The sequence below is a fragment of the Mustela nigripes genome, chromosome 13 (assembly GCF_022355385.1).
Source record: "Mustela nigripes isolate SB6536 chromosome 13, MUSNIG.SB6536, whole genome shotgun sequence".
Lineage (NCBI taxonomy): Eukaryota > Metazoa > Chordata > Mammalia > Carnivora > Mustelidae > Mustela > Mustela nigripes.
Window position 1 is genome coordinate 89478599 of NC_081569.1, and position 24090 is coordinate 89502688.

Below are 24090 nucleotides of genomic sequence, written 5' to 3' on the forward strand. Positions count from 1 at the left end.
ATATTGGGCTTCTCTCTCTCTCTCTCCTTTGTTTTAAGTTTTTATTTGAATTCTAGTTAGTTAACATACAATATTGATTTCAGGAGTAGAATTAGTGATTCATCACTTACATACAACATCAAGTGCTTATCCCAGTTAAGTGCCCTCCTTAATACCCATCATGTATATAACCCATCCCCCACACACCTCTCTCCATCAATCTTCATTTTGTTTATTATCTATAGTTAAGATTCTCATGTTTTGCTTCCTTCTCCCTTTTTTCTCTTTTATTCCCTCGTTCTATACTATATCCTTTTCTCCAGCCTCAAGTACTCTTTTATTTTTTGTTTAAATTTTAGAGGGCATAAAATTCTAAATGTCTACAAACTCCAGAAATGTGTAAGAGTATCTCTTCATTGTATTGTCACCAGCACTGACACTATAATTTTAAAATTGTTTTACAAAAATAGTATTTTTATTTACATTTTAATTACTCGAACACATTCTTAGACAGTTGCTAAATAGCTGGATTTAGATCTTCACTCATTCAACAGATATTTACTTAGAACTTATTTTGTGCCATTCCTTCCTCTAAGTGTTGAGTATGCAGTGGTGAAAAAAGATAAGATGAGAAGCCAGTGCAAAGTTTTTGATCTGCTTTAAGTTTTAACAAGATCAGTCTGACTAGTTTGTGGAAAACAGATTGAAGGGGGATAATCGCTGAAGCAGTTAACTAGTGTAGAAGCTGTTTTTATGTTCCAAGGGAAAGACGGTATAAAGTCATAGCAGTAGACATAATCCCATCATGTATATATTCTTCCTGTATAGTGTACAGCATTATTACTGAACTGGATGGTATATGACAAAAAGAGAGAAGTGATGAATAATTCCAGTGTTCTGGGTCTGGACTTTGTAAAGCACTAGGTTTTAGGGGCGCCTGGCTGGCTCAGTTGGTGGGGCATGTGACTCTTGATTTTGGGATCATGAATTCAAGCTCCATGTTGGGTGTGATTACTTAAGGAAGGTAAAATAAAATAAAGAAGTAGGTTTTAAATAATTACAGAGAATTACTATCGTAGGAGTAAAGCAGCTTTGAGAGAGAAAATTAAGAGCTCAGTTGGAGACATGTTAATTTTGAGAATATTAGGAATCAAAGTGGAATGGATAAGTAGCAGTTTAATACAGAAAGAGAAGGGTCCAGGCTTCTAAGAAACATCTGTCCGTGTCCTTTATTCAGTTCTCTCTTCAATTTGTAAGTTTTTATATAATTGGGCATGGGCTTTTTATGTAATAATACTATCATGTTACTTTTTGAAATATGCATAATGTCAAATTGAAATGATTAGGTTCTAAAAAGCAAAGCAATGTTAACATAAAAAGTAGGAGCATCTAGTAAGACCTGGAGCGTAAGTGTGTTTGAGAGAGATGGGAGCGAAGGAGGAGGGGAAAAAGGAGGAGAAAAGACAGGGACAGGAAGAGAGAGAGAGAGGGGGGAGAAAGAAAAAAACGCACATTGCGTTCAGTGATGTAAAAGGTTCCATATGGTCTCAGTTTGTCTAAACATCTCTGTAGGAGAACTGCCGGAACTTTCCACCCGCACATATTTAGTATTTAAACCCTCAGTAAATTCACTACTTCTTCTGTATATGTGTAGATCTTTCTTTCCTCTCCCATTTTTTTTGGGGGGGGGGGATTTTCAATTAGAGTTTCCATTGGTGATAACTTGGCCGCCTCAATGCCCACAATAATATCAAGAGAAAGTGTAAACCACATTTTTTTTTTCTGAAGAAGTATCCAGATTTCTAGCTGCCTGAATTGTGTCAAATAGCTTCTCTGTGCTGATCATCCTGTCTGCATTGCTCTACAACGGCGCCTCTTTAATTGCTATGGCAACAGCACAATAGAGTCAATATAACCACCAAGACTCGAGACTCCTTACATGACATGTTAAACACCATTAGGAAACAGAAACATAATGGATAGCAAGACATCTTAAAGGCTCAGAGATTCACCTTTCAGAATTCCAAAAAAAAAAAAAAAGGTTAACTCGTTTACTAGACTTGAAACACTGATTAGTGACATTTACATTTGTGTTATTACCCATTTTATGCCCTTTCAAATTGTCATAAAGTCAAGGTGAAATTCTGAGGCGGGAGATGCTGTATTCTTGGAAATTAGGAGAAAACGGGGGTCAACTGCTACTTTGCAATGGCAGGATAATGATTTCATTGCATTTCACTTCTGTGATAATGTTCCCTATCCTGGACATTTCTTGTCCTCTCTGTCCACTGAAACCTGCTAATTCTGTGATGAGTTGCAACAGAAGGAGAAATGGGGGTATGATATCCAGGTTGGAGTCTTAGATGACTAACAATGTCTTCTGACTTGAACTGAGATTCCGTTTCATCATCATTCAATGCCAGCCCAGGCATGGCATGCAAGCTGTTTTTACCCCGATGTTTTCCACAGACTTGACATTGGATTGGGTGGTGGGGGAGGGGGAGTACACACCAGGTGTGAAGTTGATGAGAAGCAACAGTGTCATATCTTGGCAAATATCTCTGTATCTCAGAGTTTCCTTCTCTGCTACTGTCTATTTGAAGGCCTCAGTCCCTTACACACTTTACACAGAATCTTCTCTCTGTGTGTACTTTGCACAATCCTCTCTCCTCCCTTTCCACACAGTGAACTTCTGTTTAATTTATCAAGCCGGAATTTGGCTAGCTCTTGTTTCATTGCCCTCTTTAAAATCCGTGCCTCGGGCTACTCACCATTCACATACAAAACAGATTCTCAAATTATTTTGCTAAAGAAATAACCATCTACTCCCCAGATAAATTATACCTATTCCTTCGAGGCACTACTGCCTTAATTAGTTGAAGTTCTAAATATAAATTATCTTACACTTTGATACACACATCACCCCTCCCACTTCCCACATATTTCCCACTTGTATCTGAACATCCATAAGGAGTGCTTACAATCAACAGAAATTCATTTTAGCAAACCACTTGCCACCTGTGCCAGCTGACCCAACTTCAAACTACTGCTGATCTCACTGTTGGGAATCTTCACAGCCTCTTAGCACTAGGCTGTTTTAGGCTGCTTTCTCTCCCCAAGCTATTTTCTGCAAGAGAGAATACATTCTCTTTCAGAGATCTTAGTAGTATTAACTCTCAGAATCCATGGGCGCTCAATGATGGCATTACAGAGTCTCTGCAGGCAGACTTCCAAGTGGGCCAAAAAAAGGGACAGCTCAATCCTTATCAGTGGGAAAATACTGAGACCTCTTTATACACAGAAATCAATCTCCTCTCTATGAAGTAGAATTTATATTCTTTTTTTCTTTGTTTAAGATTTTATGTATTTGACAGACAGATCACAAGGAGGCAGAGAGGCAGGCAGAGAGAGGGGGAGGCAGGCTCCCGCACTGAGCAAAGAGCTCGACGCGGGGCTCGATCCCAGGACCCTGGGATCATGACCTGAGCTGAAGGCAGAGGCTTCTCCCATCCAAGTACTAACCAGGCCTGACCCTGCTTAGCTTCCAAGATCAGACGAGATGGGGCATGTTCAGGGTGGTATGGCCGTAGACCGAAGGCAGAGGCTTTAACCCATTGAGCCTCCCAGGCGCCCCTAGAATTTATATTCTTAAAAGCATAATTAGTATTAGGGACTTCAGTGTTTGGGTAACTTCATTCATGTCCTGACATGCCGAAAAGAAACGAATGATGATGGTGAAAAGTGTTGTTTGGGTTGTCGTTAAGTCTCTATCAAGATGCTCTTAAGTCTGCACTGTAGTAATCTGCTAGCACCTTTTAAATGTAATTGGATTATGAACAGAGACTAGGAACATAAATGAGGAAACACCTGATGAACTTAAGGAGTCATTATTGTTAAAATCAACAAAACTTTATGTCCAAGTGCTGCATAATCAGAAAAATACAATATAAATAATAAATATAAAGCATCATCTTATCCTAGGAAAAACATGGGTTTTGGAAACAGATCTCCATCTGTAACCTGCCTTATTTTTTCTTTCTGTATGGCCTTAAGATTTCTTAAATATTATTTCTTCATATAAAATGAGGAAAAAAAATAAGCATTTTATATGGAGTTGTATAAAAATGAAATAAGATTTGGTATAATAAATACATTGTATAACAAGTTGATCTTAGGTTTCTGATGTAAGCTAACAAAATTAATATTAAAAACATTTTCAAAAGAAATGGCATCTCTCTTTGTAGCTTTCACCTTAATTCTAAAAAACAAAGAAGTACTAAAATTATGTACACATCTACGTGTTAGAACATGGCAAATATTCCATGTAGTAAGCTGATTAAATTTTGTCATCAGTATCTTGATCCCATGTCCTCATCTATAAAATAAAGAGACCACTACTTCTTTCATGTTACCTATGTTCATTGAATGGTAACTATTATTTTTTTAAAATAATCGTTTTAGTAACTGGACTCTTATCTGTACTCCTTTAGTGTAAATAGTATGGGTTTTTGTATACATGGGCCTTGTTGAGTAAAAAATTAATACATGTATAAAAACACGGAGAACAAAAATTACACAATCCTCAAAAACCCAATTTATTTATGTAAATTTAAATATTAAAATGTATGTTGACTTAAAACTTTTCACAGTCTGCCCTCTATTGTAATTGTGAATGTGCTTGTCCTGGTCAGATCCCAGTCTTCTAAATTTGGTAGATTCTAGCAAAGCAGCTTTCCTGTAGTGCAGACACTAAATAATTCTTGCTGAAGAAACTAGGAAAAGAATGATTGACTAGATGCATGAGTGAATTTTTTAAGACTTAATTTTCAATGTACATAGGAATTTTGCTAGACACTATTAAAATCAAGGATCAAAGGATAATTGTTCAAGGTATAGCTGTCTTGTTTTGAGGTTCAAATTTAGCAGGTTCAATAGTAATGACCTTTGCATAGGTTTTAGTAGAGAAAAGAATGATAATGTTGTTCATTTATAGTCCTTGGAAAAAATAAGCAGAAAACCTAAAATATTAGAAATGAATATCAAATGTGTTCCATTATCTAAATTGTATTATAAAATGTCCTTTGCAGCACTGTAGCCATTTTCACACATCTTAAAACAACACATCAGGGTCAATAGGCATCAGCATCTGTTCCCAGGCATTAGCCTGGGCAAAGGGACACTAATTGAATCGGTAGAGCTCTGTTGAATGATGGCAAGGCGGCTCCTGAGGAGTCCAATAGCTTTCCTTTAACTCAACATATAAATTGGTACCATATTGGTTTCTGCAGAGAATAGATTATACTCTCAGTTGGTTGTAAAATCTAAATTTGCTTATATATCCTGTTCTAGTTGCCAAATAAATACTGACTCTCTTGAGCATATGTTGTGTCATGGCCATGGGCTGAGAGAAGGATGCAATACGGGAAAATTATTTTCCCGTTTTGTGTGATAGACTCTTCTTTGTTTATAAATGTGTCACTTCGTGTCTGAAAAGAATTAGCTCGAAAGAACATATAATGAAGAGATGTGTAAATATTATCTAGACAGCTACAGCTGTATGACTGTTTACTGAGTTATATCCCCACTCAAATATTAAAAACAGATCAGTGTTGTTTGCATTTAACCAGTTAGAGAAGGCAATAGACAGAAGTTTTTAAAGAGTTTAACTTAACTAGATAAGAATAAATTTTTAAAGTTTACTTTCATGATTTTTTAAATCATGAATTCCAACAAAACATGACAACCACTCTGCTCTTCCATTCACACTCATTTTCCTCAAGTGGTAACACATTATTTTAATAAATATATCAATGATTATAGTTTGTGAACTTACAGGAAATGAAAGCTATTTCTTTACATGATTCCTTATCTTCCGTCTTCTACAAATTTTGAAATCTCCACTCTGTCCTAAGAAAATGTGGGAAACATCATTAATCACAATTCATAGGATTCTTTCATTACTTACAGGTCTCACTTAAGCAAAAAATAAACATAGAATTAAGAAAGTGGCCCACATTTTATTCTAAACTTAATCTTACTTTCTAAATCACCATATGGGCAGTGAAATCATATCAGGCAGTATGTATGTTGATGAAGTAAATCAGCTTATGAAATAGGATGCATGATTTAAGTTGGAATGGAATCACATCTTTGAAGCGATATGGAGGAACTAAGAAAATACCTGTTTCTAAAATATGACTAAATTCTGATTAGCCACCAATAATGTGTCACTTTATAAATTCTTCTTCCTTTGGAACCGGTATTTGGAAACATAATGGAAACCCAGATTTTCTTCTGGGTTTCTTTCTTTAAAACTTAATCAACTATATTGAAGTACACTTGATATAAAATGCACTAAGTGCATAGTCCGTGAATTGTGATGAATACATACACTTGGATATCACTATTTCAAATAAGATACAAGCCATTTCCATGATCACCCCGCCTCCCAAATTTTTCTGTATTCTTTCCCACTCAACCATCCCCCAACTAGGCAACCACTGGTGTGAATTCATTCACTATAGATTAGTTTTGCCTTTCTAAATGCACATATACTTGGAAGCATACAACACATATTGTTTTATTTCTGAAATTCTTCTGTTCAGAAATGGGTTTTTTTAAGACTTTAATTAATTTGATAGGATTGTCATAACAAAGCACCACAAACAGGGTGGCCTGCACAGAAATTTATTGGCCCACAGTTCTGGAAGCCAGAAGTCCAAAATCAAGGTGTCTGGCATATTTGATACCTTTTGAAAGCTGTGAAAGAGAACCTGTTCTATTCATCTCCCCTAGATTCTGGTAGCCTTAGGCATTCCTTGGCTTATAGATGATGTTCTCATTGTACTTCGACACTGTGTTCCCTTTGTGCATATCTGTCTTTGTGTCTAGATTTTCTTTGATTATAAGGCACAATCATATTGGATTAGGGTTTCCACTAATCACCTCACATTAACTTGATAACCTGCAAAGATCCTATTTCCAAATATACTGACATTCAGGTGCACTGGAAATGAACAGTTCAGCTTTTTCGAGATATAATTGGCATATAACATTGTTTAAATTCAAGGTTTAAAACAATGTCAATTTGATACACATATATTGAAATAAGATTGTTAATATGGCATTAACTAACACCACTATCATGTCATATGCTTATTTCTTCTTTTGTGGTGGGAACATTTAAGATGTAGGCTCTTAGAGGGGCGCCTGGGTGGCTCAGTGGGTTAGGGCTTCTGCCTTCAGCTCAGGTCATGGTACTAGGGTCCTGGGATCAAGCCCCGCATCAGGCTCCCTGCTTGGGAGCCTGCTTCCCCCCCCACCCTCTGCCTTCCTCTCTGCCTACTTGTGATCTCTCTCTGTCAAATAAATAAATAAAATCTTAAAAAAAAAAAAGAATGTAGTCTCTTAGCAACTTGATATTTATAATGCAATATTGTTATCTATAATTACTACACTGTCCACTAGATTTCCAGGACTCATTTATCTATGAGTTGTAAGTTTGTACCCTCATTCGACATCTCCCCAGTTCCTCAACCCCCACTCGGCCCCTGGTAACTACCATTTTATTTTCTGTTTCTTTGAGACAATTTCCCTAGGTACTCTATATTTTCAGATAAGAAAAAAAATGAAAGAAGAATTGGGGGAGGAAAGTAAACTTGGAATGAATCCTCCAGGCAACTCAGACTTGCAGCTTTGGAAGAATGATAGGTAAGAACTAGAAGAGCACAAGGAAAAAATCAATCACTCAGGGCTTTAAGCTATAAAAAGACTTGAGAGAGAGAATGGAGAGCACAGTTCTTTTCTTCCCACACAAGTATGTCTGACTTTCAACAGCAGAATGTCTGGGGTGGTGGCATTGGTGAGATAAAAGAAACTTCTTAGAGGAAACCTCTACCTTCATAGACTCTAGGGTAGCTCATTCGCAGCCAAAAGCAAGGAAATGCAAGGACAAGATGAAAGATTGAAGAGCTCTCCTTGGCTACCAAAAACAGCTGGAAGCAGAGACATAAAGTTGGCTGAGGTCTCCAAATATTTAAAAAATCAGATAGCTCATTTCCAAAACAGACACATTTTCAAAATCATCCTAGTGCTTCCATGTCTTCTCAAATAGCAAATTTTCAAACACAGTTCAAGAAACTGCAATGAACTGAATAATGATAATACTGTAACAAAAGACAGACTGAGATAACTGCACAGCATAGAATGAAAAACTATAAAACTCCCAAAAGATAACATAGGAGAAAAACTAAATGACCTCGGGTATGCTGATGCTTTTTTATGTACAACACCTAAGACATGATCTGTGAAAGAAATAATTGATAAGCTGGATATCATTAACATTAAAAACTTGAGCTCCACCAAGGACGTCAAGAGAATGTGAAGACCAAGGACAATGTCAATGTCAAGAAAATGTGAAGACAAGCCAGGGACAAAGGAAAAATATTTGCACAAGACACATCTGATAAAAGACTGTTATCCAAAATATACAAAATATTCTTAAAACACAATAATTTAAAAAACCCATACTTTAAAAATGAGCCAAAGACCTTGATAGATACCTCAACAAAGAAGATATACAGATGGCATATAAAATATAAAAAGATACCCCACATCATAAGTCATCAAAGAAATGCAAATTAAAACAGTGAGATGCCAGTATACGCCTATTAGAATGACCAAAATAAAAAATAATAATAAAAATAAAAAGAATGACCAAAACCTGAAACACTGACATCATGTGCTGACAAGGCTATGGCACAACAGAAAACCTCACATTCCTGCTGGGAATTATGGTGAAGCCACTTTGGAACACAGTTTGGATCTTTCTTATGCAGCTCAATATATTCTTACCATACAGTCTAGCAACCACACTCCATGGTAGTTACCCAAAGGAGCTGAAAACTTATGTCTATACAAGAGTCTGTACACATATGTGTAGAGCAGCTTTATTCAGAATTGCCAAGCAGTTGGCACCAACCAGCCATCCTTTACTATGTAGATGGATAAATGGACTTTGGTACCTACAGAAAATGGGGTATTATTCAATGCTAAAAGGAAATAACTATTAAGCCATGAAAAGACATGGAAGAACATATATTAAGGCATATTTTTAAGTGAAAGAAGTCAACCAGAAAGAGCTCCATACTATATGATTCCAACTATATGATATTCAAGAAAAGGCAGAATTAGGGAGACAGTAAAAAGATAATAAAAAGTTAGTGTTTGTCAGGGATGAACCAGGAGGAAATGAACAGGCAGAGTGCAGAGGACTTTTAGGACAGGGAAAGTAATCTGTATATACTGCAGTAGTGGATATTTGCTATTGTACATTTGTCCAGATCCGTAGAATGTACAAAACCAGGAGTGTACCCTGATGTAAACTACAAACTTTGGGTGATTATTATGTGTCAAATTTGATGCACTGATGGCAGCAAATATCCCACTCTGTCTGGAACGGTGATAATGGAGAAGACTATTGTGGGAGCAGTTGGTATATAGGAAATCTCTGTACTTCCTTTTCATTTTTGTTGTAAACCTAAAACTAAACTAAGAAATAAAGCATTAGGGGCGCCTGGGTGGCTCAGTGGGTTACAGCCTCTCAGCTCGGGTCATGATCCCAGGGTCCTGGGATCAAGTCCCTGCTCAGCATGGGAGCTCCCCCCCCCCCTCTGCCTGCCTCTCTGCCTACTTGTGATCTCTCTCTCTCTCTGTGTCAAATAAATAAATAAAATCTTTTAAAAATAAACAAAAGAAAGAAAGCATTAAAAAGAAATTTGTTAAGGGGCACCTGGATGGCTCAGTTGGTTAACCATCTGCCTTTGACTCAGGTCATGATCTCAGGGTCCTGGGCTATGTTGGGCTCCTTGCTCCACAGGAAGTCTGCTTTTCCCTCTCCTTCTGTCCCCCCCCCCCCCACCTGCTCCTGCTCATTCACTCTCTGGCTCCCTATCACTCTCTCTCAAATAAATAAATGTAAGATCTTAAGAAAAAAAGAAGTTTGTTAAACTTTTGAAAGTTTATGACAGATAGGTCCTCTTATTTACTTTTCTCTTGCGTGGGACATCTATGGAACTCTTCATTCCATCAGAGACTTACTATTTTCTGGAATATAGTTACTGTAAATCTATACCCTCAGCATTTTGATTTTTTTTTTAATTGATGTCCAGCTTATCCAGCTTACTTGATTGTTAGGGTACAAATAAGTTGGGGTTGGTTTTTATTTGTTTGTTGTTTTGTGACTTTTAATATCCATACCAGAAGTACTATTTATAAACAGATTAAACACAGCAAAAGTGTTTATATCTACCCACAGATGTATCATTTCTGTAAAGATTCAAGATTCTATCTGGTACAATTTCCCATCAACCTGAATAGACTATTCTTTATATTTTCTTATGGTAATGTTCTTATGCAGTTCTTAGGGTAATGAAACTTTTCAGTTTGTCTGTCTCAAGATGTTTTTAATTTACCTTCATTTTTTAATGAATATATAAGTCCCCATCCAGGTTGACAGACTTTATTTTCTTGAAATTCTCGACATATATTTTTCATTGTCTTCCATTTTGCTTTATTTCCAACGCAAAATCAGTGAGGAGTCAGCCATTATTTTTTATTTTGTTCACTTTATCTTCTTGTAATGTGTCTTATTTCTGCGCTCCTTTTAAGATTATTATTTTTCCCTTTGGTTATCTGTACTTTGATTAAGATGTGTCTTGGTATAGTTTTCCTTGTTTTGAGGTTGGATTTATGCATTGCTTTTTATTACAAATGTGAAAAGTGTCTGCTTTTATGTCTACTTTATAGCCTTCTTCTGATACCCCAATTATGTGCTTCGTACTATTTTTGACTATTTAATATTTTTCCACAGGTCATTGAGTTTTTGTTTACTTTCTCCTCCTTCATCCCGTCTCCCCGCAGTGTTTTGGTATGGTTAGTATCTATTGCCCTGTTTCTACCTGTAGGACTACTGAAGTTCTTTCTTTGGCTAACTCTCTTCTTTCTGGTATTCTTCCTCATAAATTCAAGCCACTGGAGACTCTCTGCAATCTGCTCATCCTCTTCAGCTGTTCATGTGTCACCTTGTTTTCCCTCCTTGTGCTATGCTTTGAAAATGTCTCCAGGAACAATGATAGGATTCATCCTTTTTTTTTTTTTTTTTTTTTTTTTTTTTTTAAAAGTTCAAAATTTTTTCTTTTTTTTTTTTTTTTTTTTTTTTGCTTTTCTCAAGGATCACAATTCTGTGCTTCTTTCTTTTCCAATATGTGAAAACTATAGTTTTATACAGATTTTTTACTTTTTGTTGCTGCTTATTGTAGAAAGGCTAGTTTAGTACCAGTTATTCCATCATAAACAGGAGAGTAAGACTATTTCATTTGTTGAGCATGACAGTTCTTATTCATTACAACCACATTGAATATGATATAAAATAGGCATAAAATAAATCAAAACTATAAGAATATGTTTTATTTAGAAAACTAGGCACTTTATTTCTAGAATAATTCCATATTTTATATTTTCATCTTTTAAAGATTGATTTTCTCTAGCTATTTTTCTTGGCATTAAAACCACATGTAATTTCTGAGAACTTTGATTGCATATGTATTAGTATTTTAATTTTTGATGATTAATTTCAAGAACAAATACTTCAGATTAAACTGGAAAATGAAACTATCAAGATTTTTTTAAATTATATTTGGATTAAATTTAAATACATTAAGATTTTAAAAGAAAAGATGGAATTATAGCATCTTTTGGGACTCACTGTCAAGACTTTTGATGACTACTTTTCATAAATTATCTTTTAAAAACCAATTTTATGTCAAATAAAATATTCTAATATTTTAGGAGCTCAGAGCATTTGTGGTAAACTTTTAGCCTTTTTATTTTTGAGAATAAGAGTATTTATTTGCAGTTAAGTTGTGAAAGTTGTACTATGTTCAAGATCGTTTGTAAAGATGAGTAAAATTTAATGGACAATTATTTACTTTCAAATACCATGCCACAAAGTTAACAGTAACAAATATTGTCTTTTATTGTTTCTACTCAGTAAATTGAAGTACTTGCAAATCCTCAAATATATCTTTAATCTTTTAAATGTATGAGATGTATTTCAAGGTTTGGGGCAAGTTTCTTAACTCCTTCCCTCCAGTCTCCGCTGAAGGTCACATTTTTTGTGCATTCATTGAGTACCCTGGACATATCTCAAAAATAGCACGTAATTTACAGAATTATAATAATCTGGTGGCTTATTTGTTTTCCCCCATTTGATTTTAAATCCCATGAAGCCAGAAATGGTATATTTTTCATCCTAGTGTCAATATAGCCTGCAATACAGAGTAGATATTTTATACTTGTTTGTTAAGTAAACAAATGAGTAAATTGTTTCTGTATTGCAGTTTGCATAAAAAGGATTATTCCAGTAGGAATATGAACATTAGTGAAATGATTAGATGCTAACACTGCATTTTGTATCTTTTCTTACAGGCTCTTAAATCTGATCTACAATGGAAAAATTTCTTTTTTATCTGTTTTTCATTGGCATAGCAGTGAGAGCTCAGATCTGTCCAAAGCGTTGTGTCTGTCAGATTTTGTCTCCTAATCTCGCAACCCTTTGTGCCAAGAAAGGGCTTTTATTTGTTCCACCAAACATTGACAGAAGAACTGTGGAACTGCGGTTGGCAGACAATTTTGTTACAAATATTAAAAGGAAAGATTTTGCCAATATGACCAGCTTGGTGGACCTGACTCTATCCAGGAATACAATAAGTTTTATTACACCTCATGCTTTTGCCGACTTACGAAATTTGAGGGCATTGCATTTGAATAGCAACAGATTGACTAAAATTACAAATGATATGTTCAGTGGGCTTTCCAATCTCCATCATTTGATACTGAACAACAATCAACTGACTTTAATTTCTTCTACAGCATTTGACGATGTCTTTGCCCTTGAGGAGCTGGATCTGTCCTACAATAATTTAGAAACAATTCCTTGGGATGCTGTTGAGAAGATGGTTAGCCTGCACACCCTTAGTTTGGATCACAATATGATTGATAACATTCCTAAGGGGACTTTCTCCCACTTGCACAAGATGACTCGGCTAGATGTAACATCAAATAAATTGCAGAAGCTACCACCTGACCCTCTCTTTCAGCGAGCTCAGGTACTAGCAACCTCAGGAATAATCAGCCCATCAACTTTTGCATTAAGTTTTGGTGGAAACCCTTTGCATTGCAATTGTGAATTGTTGTGGTTGCGGCGTCTGTCCAGAGAAGATGACCTAGAGACTTGTGCTTCTCCAGCACTTTTAACTGGTCGCTATTTTTGGTCAATTCCTGAGGAAGAGTTTTTATGTGAGCCTCCTCTCATTACTCGTCATACACATGAGATGAGAGTCCTGGAAGGCCAAAGGGCAACCTTGAGGTGCAAAGCCAGGGGGGACCCTGAACCTGCAATTCACTGGATTTCTCCTGAAGGGAAGCTGATTTCAAATGCAACAAGATCTCTGGTGTATGATAATGGAACACTTGATATTCTTATAACAACCGTAAAGGATACAGGTGCTTTTACCTGCATTGCTTCTAATCCTGCTGGGGAAGCAACACAAACAGTGGACCTTCATATAATTAAGCTCCCTCACTTACTAAACAGTACAAATCATATCCATGAGCCTGATCCGGGTTCTTCAGATATCTCAACTTCTACTAAGTCAGGTTCTAATGCAAGCAGTAGTAATGGTGATACTAAAATGAGTCAAGATAAAATTGTAGTAGCAGAAGCGACATCATCTACCGCACTACTTAAATTTAATTTTCAAAGGAATATTCCCGGAATACGTATGTTCCAAATCCAGTACAATGGTACTTATGATGACACCCTTGTTTACAGGTAAGAAAAATTAACCAAATTTTTATACTTACTATGCATCTTACTTAGGGCTTGTTATCGTACTACTGACTTGTTTTATTTTGTTTTGTTTTAATTGACAGTGCTACTCTGTGTTGTAATTATAGCACTCCATTTTTTTAAAGTGTGTAATGTAAGGTTTGTGAAAGGAGATTACCTGTGGGGAAATACTTTGAATGGTGTTATTCTTAGAGAGTTCAAATTTATATTTAATATTATGCTTACTTACTTTTTTCCCCTCATCTAAGAGATGTGACTATCAGAGAACAAGATTGATTTATTTTAAAAATTCAAAAACATACCAGAACTTACACATCCACATGAGTGTTCTTTCCTTCAAGGAAGTCACGTTGGGAGGCTATTCCATTATCCCAATGATGCTGGCATTGCTCAAAGCACTTTTGGAATTATCTTTAGAACCTTCGTCATACTATTTTGAATATCCTCAGTGGTGGCAAATCTTCGTCTTTTGAGGGTGAATTTGAATTTTGGAAACAAGCAAAAGCCATTTGGAGCCAAGTCTTGTGAATAAGGTGGGTGATCAAGATGGGTATTGCCATTTTTGGTCAAAAAAATAGGATGTAACTATAAAATAATGAGACTGATTTTTTTTTGAGTAATTGAGTTATGTGCATGTGTATTGTTTCATATACACTGGTTCTTAAGACAGTTCCAAATAGAAAGTTTATAAATATTTTGAGCAGTGAAAGTATCACTGGAGTTAAGTACGTAATCTCCTCATAAGGAATCCGATGGAGAATTTGTATCTGACTATAGGTTTTCTGGTATGTTTTTCTGAAGTTCAGCCTCATTGATTTATAGTCACATCTTGTCCAATTTTCAGTTGGAAATATACATTTTTACCTCTCCATATAATTTCACTCATGATAGACTATTATTAGTCCTAAGAAATGATATACAATTGTGGTTTTGAAATATACATATATATATATTTTTTTTGGTCTTGAAGCTTTTTGAAATAAGATCAACTCAATTCTTATATACCCAGATGAATTCTTGAAGATAATTTGATCTTCATTCATGTATGGAGATGAGAGAACTTTTTTAAAATGAGCATGGGCTGGTAGAAAAAAACAAAACTGGCCCAGCTAGCCATATGATCGATCCTGGGCAAAGTTCTACATGGCTGAGTTTTAATTTCCTCATCTTTAAAAGCAAGAGATTAAAGTAAATGGTTTCTAATATCCCTCTCTTCACTAAATGTATGATCATATAGACTCTGAAGCATGCATATTAACATAAAGTAGTTTGTCCTTCTCATACTCAGTTCTTTACCTGGGTTACCCAGTATTTAACCCATTGTCAAAGAAGAGAGGTACCCCTCCCCCTCACCTTCCTTTAGCTTCTATCATTGTGTGTGTGTATATATATCTGTATATATGTATAGCCATAGGCCAGTTTCTACATTCCAAATTCTAAAATCCTAATCCTTCCATGACAAGAAAATTCTATGTGACCTTCAGAAAATTGCTTAAATTTCCTGACTTCAGTGTTTGTCATGAATAAAATAGTAATGCCACCCTCATATAGTCATTGTAAGGATAAAAATTATAGTGTTCCAGAAAAAAAAAATTACAGTGTATATAAAGTGCTTAGTAATGCCTGGTACTTATCACACACTCACTAAATGTTTAGTGATTTTAATCACAAATCACAAATACATACTCTGACCTAAAACTTTCCTGGTTCATTTAGAACACATTGTTTAGGTTGTAGAATAGATTAGCATTGCCAAGTTTTCAAATGTCCTAAAAAATTCCTTTCAAGGAAAATACAGTTTCAAGCCTTTTTTTTCTGCGTGAAATCTTAGTTTAGGTCATATTTGGTTGCTATGGAAAAAAAGGTAGTGGAAGAAAGCACCCACAGAAGAGTTTTGTGATACAATGGATTCAGAGGTATTTGTAAACTTTTATCAAACTTTAGCAACTGTTCTAAAGATAATTTCATCAGCCCATAATGGGTGGGATGAGGGATTTAGGCTCTGATCAACAGCCTTGCCCTGTTCATATTTTTAGGATAATATTTCTCATACATTCCCATCAACCTCATTTTTAGATAAAAACATGCTAGGAACCAAGTGTTGACGGCATTAAGAGTAGACTAAGATCTGTAAATAAAGTACTGTAATCTTAGTAATTATCGTAGTTACAAAAGATAGGTTTACTGGGTACCATTCCATAGCATCTTATAACTGATTTGGAAAATAAAAACTCTGATGCGTTTCCATTCTGGTTTCTAATGTGATTGTCAGTGTTTTCCCTTTCTTCAAATTGGGTTTTAGTCACAGAGGTGTTGTAAGTGCTAAATGGATTTGTTTAGTAGTCAGATAATGTCACAGTCACACCTTTCAAAAGCAATTTGTCATAAATGATTTTTTAGCAGGGGCTTTTATTAGGAGTTCTGCTTTGCCAAGCAATGTAATTAGTAAGCTTGTCAAGGCATGGTGCAGGCACCATTAATACAATGCAGAATACAACAATGACTTTGAACTGTTTTACCTAGGCAAATATAAGATTAGATCATTTTTCCCAAATTTCATGTCTGTTATAAATGTGCTTATCTTAATAAGTACTAAAATGAAACAGGACTGAAGTCATAATGGCTCTGTGTGTCTATATGTTTTGTTTTTAATATTAACACAAATTCCATTGTCCCTCAGAATGATACCTCCTACGAGCAAAACTTTTCTTGTCAATAACCTGGCTGCTGGAACTATGTATGACTTGTGTGTCTTGGCAATATATGATGATGGCATCACTTCCCTCACTGCCACAAGAGTCGTGGGTTGCATCCAGTTTACAACGGAACAGGATTACGTGCGATGCCATTTCATGCAGTCCCAGTTTTTGGGAGGCACCATGATTATTATTATTGGTGGAATAATTGTAGCATCCGTGCTGGTTTTCATCATCATCCTCATGATCCGGTATAAGGTTTGTAACAATAATGGGCAACACAAGGTCACCAAGGTCAGCAATGTCTACTCTCAAACTAATGGGGCTCAGATACAAGGCTGCAGTGTCACGCTGCCCCAGTCCATGTCCAAACAAGCTGTGGGACATGAAGAGAATGCTCAGTGTTGTAAAGTTGCCAGTGACAATGTGATACAGTCTTCAGAAACTTGTTCAAGTCAGGACTCCTCTACCACTACCTCTGCTTTGCCTCCTACCTGGACTTCAAGTGCTTCTGTGTCCCAAAAGCAGAAAAGAAAGACTGGCACAAAGCCAAGTGCCGAACCACAGAATGAAGCTGTCACAAATGTTGAGTCCCAAAACACTAACAGGAACAACTCAACTGCATTGCAGTTAGCTAGTCGACCTCCTGATTCTGTCACAGAGGGGCCCTCATCTAAAAGAGCACATTCAAAGCCAAGTAAGTTTCTCACTTTGCCTGCTGAGAGATCCAGAGCAAGGCACAGGTACTCCCTGAATGGAGAATTAAAGGAATACTATTGTTATAGTAACTCACTGAACACGTGTGGACTGTTTTCTAAAAGAAGCATGTCTATGAATGCGATGCTAATTCAGTCCAATGGTTCTGACGGGCATAGTGGAAAATCAACTCTCTCAGATGCTGAGTGGATATTGGAAAGCACTGTGTAACCTATTATTTCTTTTTAATGAAGAAATTATTTTGAAAACTCATATAGGAAGTTGGAATTTGAAATTCCAGTTTTGTTTCTCTGATACAAGCCTCATAGAGCCAAGGTGTATAAACCTCCTAGGTACAGTTTAATATATGAAGGTAACATAGACAGGATGGTTTAGGGATAAAAGCATGACAGAGCAGTGCCTTCCCCTGCCCTAGGACTGGCTTCCAGGTTCTACAATAGCAGAACACAAAATAAAGGTTGTCACCAGAAACGGAATTCTTCCTAAATAGTGATATTTCCTCCAGTCTTACAAAGGACCACCCAGGCTGATTAGCATTTTTCAGTGAGTAGATTGTATATATTATTTCAAGGATGGTGGCATTTGTTTTTAGGCAGATATTAAAAAGAATGACTCCGTGTTATTATGGTGTTTAAAATAAAATATTCAAGTATACCCAGACAGTGTTAAAATAGGTACCTTCTAAACAACATTCTTGGTTCAGGTGCCTTAATGGATTTATGGTATTTCTCACCATGACAAAGCTTTTTTGGTGGGGAGCAAAAGGAAATTCAAGGGATTTTGTATTTATCAAGAAAATCCAGTTCAGTTTTGTTTGTTTGTTTGTTTGTTTGTTTATCCAGTTCAGTTTTAAGTCACAGGCCAGATTCTACATGCTGCTACCCTGGGCACAGGAATGTGTTTTCATTCATTCGGTACACATTTGCAGAATGAATGAGTTTTATATTTTTCTTTAAGCAAGTTAAAAAGGGAGACAAAAATACAAGTCTCCCTTTATTAAAGGAATGTTTATTTTTATCACTAAGTGAGATTTAAAAAATACTTCTAATGGAATTCGTAATACATTTATAAGCAATAGAAAGTCATTGCTCATTAACCAGATATTGGTTTCGTTTTTCCCTTCTGCCTGTAATTCTCAGTTGGAATGTTTCTTTCTTAGAGTCAATGCATTTATTTTTAACCAAAACCTGTGATGAAATTTAATTAGAAATCATTCAGCTTAGGGGGAATCTATCATTAAACAAAATCTTAAATTTAATCAGACAAGGATATTTCTCCTTGATATATGGCATTCCTGGATGTTCATTAAAATCAAGGTCTATAGATAAATGTTCCTATCTACTCATTGAAAATCTTACATTATATTGCAACTTGATGGTGTTTTACTAAAGATTGGTACATGAGGCTAGCCTTCAGACATTCTTGATGTTTGGGGTGGGAGGCTGAAAATAAGGCTCACATGAGAATCTTGCACAAAAAATGTTAGCCATAATATACGAAGATTTGTACTTTACTTATACAACATGCTCCATGGGAGTAAGTAAAACACAGAGTAAGTTCATTATCTTTTACAGATCTCTTGGAAATATTAAAACACAGATAAGGAATAGTAGTCACTAGTGTAATTTTCTTCTACTAGAGGCATATGTAAAAATTTCAGTTAATTTTAGCTTGACACAGGCACATCTTATACATGACTTATCATGATGACATTCAGACACAGGTAACATTAAAGCAGTCAGAGATTATCTTCCACGCCAATCTTGAAAAAATTATCTAATGGGCTAGTATTATTGTAGATGTTTCATAAACACCTCCTCTGTCCTCGTTCCCTTTCTAAAGATTTCCTTTCACATTTTGAAAATCGAATCAGCTTTTGTGGGTCAAGTGTATAGTTCTTTTGAGGAATAAATGAGATTATGTGTGTAGTCGTGTTTTGTAAAATCAAAAGCATTACACAGAGTGAAGTGTATCTTCAATACTATTTCTGTAATAATGTTCTAATCCCAATTTAACATTTCTAATTAACATCATTACTTAATTCTTCAAAAGGTGCTGCTTGACACAAGCATATTGGTTCTCCCTTTCCTAGTTTTTACATATATGGTATTAAAAAGTCCCCAATACACACACACACACACACACACACACACACACACACACATATATACATATATACATATACATATACATATATATATATATATATATATACACATATATGTGTGTGTGTGTGTGTGTATACACACGCGCACGCTTTTGAGACTTAAGCAAGTGAATCTCCAAGGAAGAAATCTCTGGCATTAGGAATATTGTGGACAAGGAGGCTCTGAAATCATGCAGTAAGGCCACAGTTTAGCATATCTGTTCCAAGATACTGACTAGCTTATTTTATATTTTCCAGTTGCCTGTATTTTTAAAAATCAATTTTCTGCTTATGTTTCAAATGAAACTTTAATTCCATATCTTTTATTTCTTATAAACATTTAGAACTTTATAATATCTTACCATGTGAAATTTATTGTTTGCCTAAAGTCATTGAAACCATTTAAATTTTTATTAGTTTTACAAGACTGTTTTCAAGGTATATTAACCAAATGCATGAACACTTGTTTTTAGAAATGATAAGAAGGCTCATGTTTCTGTCTTTCTAAAAAGTTTATATTTTGAGAGATCAACAAAAGTTGGCCTATCAAGAGGGTCAAATGTTTTTGTTTTTGTTTACAAGTGTATGAAAAACTTTTTGCTCAGGGCAGTTTCAGTGTGAAGTGACTGAAAAATAAATCTATGGGACAGTTGGGGGTTAGCAAGCATACCTGGTATACTTTCCAAAACACAGTAGTTATTTGAATGAATGAGTGAATGGATAGATAAATAAATAAATGCCTGGGGCCAGTGAGGAAGGTGCAGTAATAAGAACTTTGATTATATGCACAATATTGATTTGTGATCTAGGTATTTTATTACTATAAGCAAGAAATTCTGTGTCTCATTGTTTTTCTTTCTGTTATTTCTTACACCTCTCATTTAACCAACTGTGTGTATGTGATCCAAAGCATGTGGTTTGCTGTTGCTGATTATGTAAAAGGTATATATATTGTTTTTTATTTCCATGTCCTAAACTATTTTTCTTTCATTTTTAGCCATTCTACACAATAGTTTCAGGTTGTTCAATATGACAACTAACAAGCAATATATTTACAGATATTTGCTTCAAACATTTTTTTTAAAATTATATGTCTTCCTGTGTTGTTTTTGTTTCTTTTGGATAAATATCCCCCAATTTGGAAATGTCCAACTATTATTAAAGTAGGTCTTTTTTATTTAATATATGTAATATTTGAGCATCGTAAAGTGTTGATGAAGCACCCAGTGCTGCCTTAGGATCCTAAGAGGAAACAAAGTTTGGTTTGATGGATACTATTTATTTTTATGCTACAAATAGACCGAAACAGCAGTATATTAAATAAATAAATTAACTATGTAATACCCTCACTGGAACCAATTTATTTCCTAAATATTTTTTAGGATCATTAAATGTAGTTAGTTAGGTTGAGGCCACAATAAGCTAATTTAGCTTTCAGACAGTTGACTTTAGCTGTAGATATATTTTACTAAAAAGTTTATAGAATAGAAGTTGTAGAACTATTGTAAACCACTTACAGACATAACAAGTCTATTTGAATGATACATACTTTCCCACAAGGAGTTGAGAAATTAAAAGAAAAATGTATTCCATTTATCTACAGAAATCTCTTTTTATCTTTTCTTAAGAAGTACTTTCTCCTTCATTTTAAAGTACTCACAAAGTACTTACTTCCAAACTAAATTCTATTTTATTTGCTCACATCACTGAAAGGAAACTAAATATTTCATTTAGAAAGGTAAAAAACTAGAGCAGTTATCACAAGATCTACAATTGCCTCTTAGTTCTGAATTTTTCCTATTTTCCCCTGTTATTCACAATGAGAAGCTTAACAACAATCATTTAAATGCCAATAGTTTATTAAAAATAAAAAAAGTACAGAAAGCATAAAGCATCTCATTGAACATAGAATTTCAAAGGCAAATGGGGGCATTTTTCAAGGACGGCAGATCTGAACCCACTTTCTTATTGGTATGACAAAACTCCGTTTCTATTTTGTGATGCTAAGAAAACAATGTTCGTTGATATTATGCAGAATGAAGACTATCTATTCTCTTTTTCTTGCTCAGTCATCCCTCGTGTTTCACGAAGCGTTCAGACTTTCTTCTTTAATAGTGAATGTGGATGCTTCTGTCTGTAAGTCTTTGTGGTGCTTGGGGAAAGGACCTCAGCACAGAGGTGGGCTGGATAAGAAAAGGATATTTTTCTTATCCTCCATAGTTGATGATGTTAATCATCATCGTTATATAGTCATTATTATTATTTACATTATAATGGTTGTGAGTGAAGCATTTTGGGGGAGTCAAGTTTAAGGATAAGAAATATCTTATTTTCAAAATTTCATAGAAAAAAGAGAAAGTAACCAAAAGGAATGACTGGGATTTTGTAATAGTTTCAGAGCTCAGTCTTTTCAGATTGTTGAGTCCTTTTCCTCCCACACTAGATAAATGTATGCTGGGACTATACATACACTTACTTTTTCAGATTTGGGGGGTTTTGTTTGTTTGTTTTCTTTCGGAAACAAATTAACCATTCTTATAGCAGTACAGAGGATCACTTAATATAGAAAGAACTGTAAAAGTATTACTGTGACTGAGTCTTCCTAAAAATGTGGTATTGTCTGAAGTGTGCGACACAGAAGGTAGCAATTTCTACCTGGGAGTCTATTTAAGTATGAAATTTCCTTGTTAAATAAGGGTAATGTATTTGCAATTTTATCAAATACTACAAGCAGTCAGTATAATAAATAGTGTACCATTGTCTTCTGATTTTGTCAGCTATTTCTCAAAGTCAAAATTTAAGATAGAAAGTTACCATTGGTAAAATATATACATGGTATATACTTATGTATCTATATATGCAATATATAGATATACTAATAGGTATGCTTATCAGATTAATCAGTTAAAATCAGAATTTTGTGTCCTGCAACACAGATTGTAATTGATAGAGCAAAGTTATATTTATATGGGCTAACAACCAGAGAACTTCTCCCAGAATAACTGTACAAGCTATACCTCTTAGTTGTATAAAATTACAACAGGAAATAAACTCTCTAGAAGAAATTTATTTTTCTGAACTTCCTGATGATAATGATCTCTACACCTAGTCTAATTTCATTCACTCTTCTCAAATTCACTCATTTTCAAATATGTCCATGAATTTTAAAAATTAAAATTTTTTACTAGGCTTGTAGAAGTATCAATGTTTATGCCATTTCATCTGAGAAAGCAAAATTGACATAAAATTAGGTGACAAATCCATATATATAGACTTTGAGAGTCATTCCTCTCAGTAGACTGAATAGTTTTTCTACTAACTAAACTGCTGGCATTCTGTTTTTTATAATAAAAGTGCCATGGGGTGAAAGCGTTGTGAAAAAAATTAATTTTTTTTTTCAAATACATTCCGGGAAAGTCATAAAGTCCCTTTCATTTTGTGTTTGGAAGTCGATGTACATTTGATCTTGCCTGAAACAGGAACTAGATAAATATTGTGGTTCTGCTCAGAGTATGTCCAATAAATTATTCAAGTAGCATGAAGGGCTTATGAAATATCCTATGTTGGCTCTACCATAATGTAATTTCCTAAACATTTTTTATTGTGAACATGTCTTATTATTGCTTTCATATAAAACCTAATCTCCAGAGGCCATTAGAAGTTTCTATGAATATTTGTCCTAGAAGCTCTATAAAAAAAATATTTTGTTCTCTTCTCATCACACTTATCTGTGAACCCTGAGAATAATTTTTCCCAATATTTTTTCTTATCATTGTGTCACTTCTTAATGAATACTTGAATATTTCAAGCAAATACTAAGAGTATTTGCTTGAAAAGAGGACATATTGGAAAGAAATAGAATGTGTGCTATGCAGGGCTAGGTAATGGTATGAAACATTCATAGCCAACTGGAACATATATATGGACATTTAAAAGGCAGAATGGCTGCATATAGAACATTAGTGTTTTATGTGAGGATACTGGGTACTTCATAAAACTTGATATTATTTTGGGGGTTATTAAATAATGATTTTTGTAAATGATTATTTAATACTCTGTGTGTTGAACATAGTGAAGCCATGTTTCCTGTTTTGGTTTCTCTTTTCCTTGGTGTATCTTTCCATATTAATCATATACAGCTCTGTTGTTGAAATGTTAACTTTGAGTAGGGAAAAATGAGTAGAAGCCTGATTCACTTCTTGAACACTTTGAAGAAGAGTATATTCCGTAGTAATTACTCACTTCAGCAACTAGAACAATATTTTAAAAATTCTACTTTTATAGTATTATGTATCAGGAAGTAGCCATAGACAACTACAGAGTATTTACAAAAGTCAATTGCAATTTGCCCAAGAACAGGTAAGTAAGAAATAAATAAATAAATAAATAAATAAATAAATAAATGGTCTAGATAATATCTAGATTATCTAGATAAAAGTCTAGATAATTCTCTGTTAAGACAAATCTTATCAAGATTTCAGTGAGAAGTGTTTTAGGATCAATTTCTTAAAAATGGAATTTGTGTATTTGTTTATGACACTGAAAATTTTATTCCCAGATGCTTTGCTGACTAATGTTGACCAGATTGTCCAGGAAACACAGGTGAGATTTTTGTTACCTGTCTCATAATACAGCATTAAGTG

At 34.8% G+C, this 24090-nt stretch overlaps 1 protein-coding gene across 3 annotated transcripts in view; it reads left to right on the plus strand.

Moving 5' to 3' along the window:
* The window catches only part of LRFN5 (leucine rich repeat and fibronectin type III domain containing 5), a 245048-nt gene that overhangs the window by 214631 nt on the left and 6327 nt on the right, over positions 1 to 24090 (plus strand). For 2 of the 3 annotated variants that reach the window (XM_059373124.1, XM_059373125.1), the window contains exons 3-5: positions 12466 to 13870; positions 16569 to 17281; positions 24006 to 24049. In XM_059373124.1, coding sequence (XP_059229107.1) covers positions 12486 to 13870; positions 16569 to 17281; positions 24006 to 24049 — 2142 coding nt within the window. In that variant the 5' untranslated portion in view covers positions 12466 to 12485. Of the gene's footprint in view, positions 1 to 12465; positions 13871 to 14229; positions 14405 to 16568; positions 17282 to 24005; positions 24050 to 24090 lie in introns of those variants that run through there. The other variant, XM_059373126.1, reaches the window with a different exon arrangement.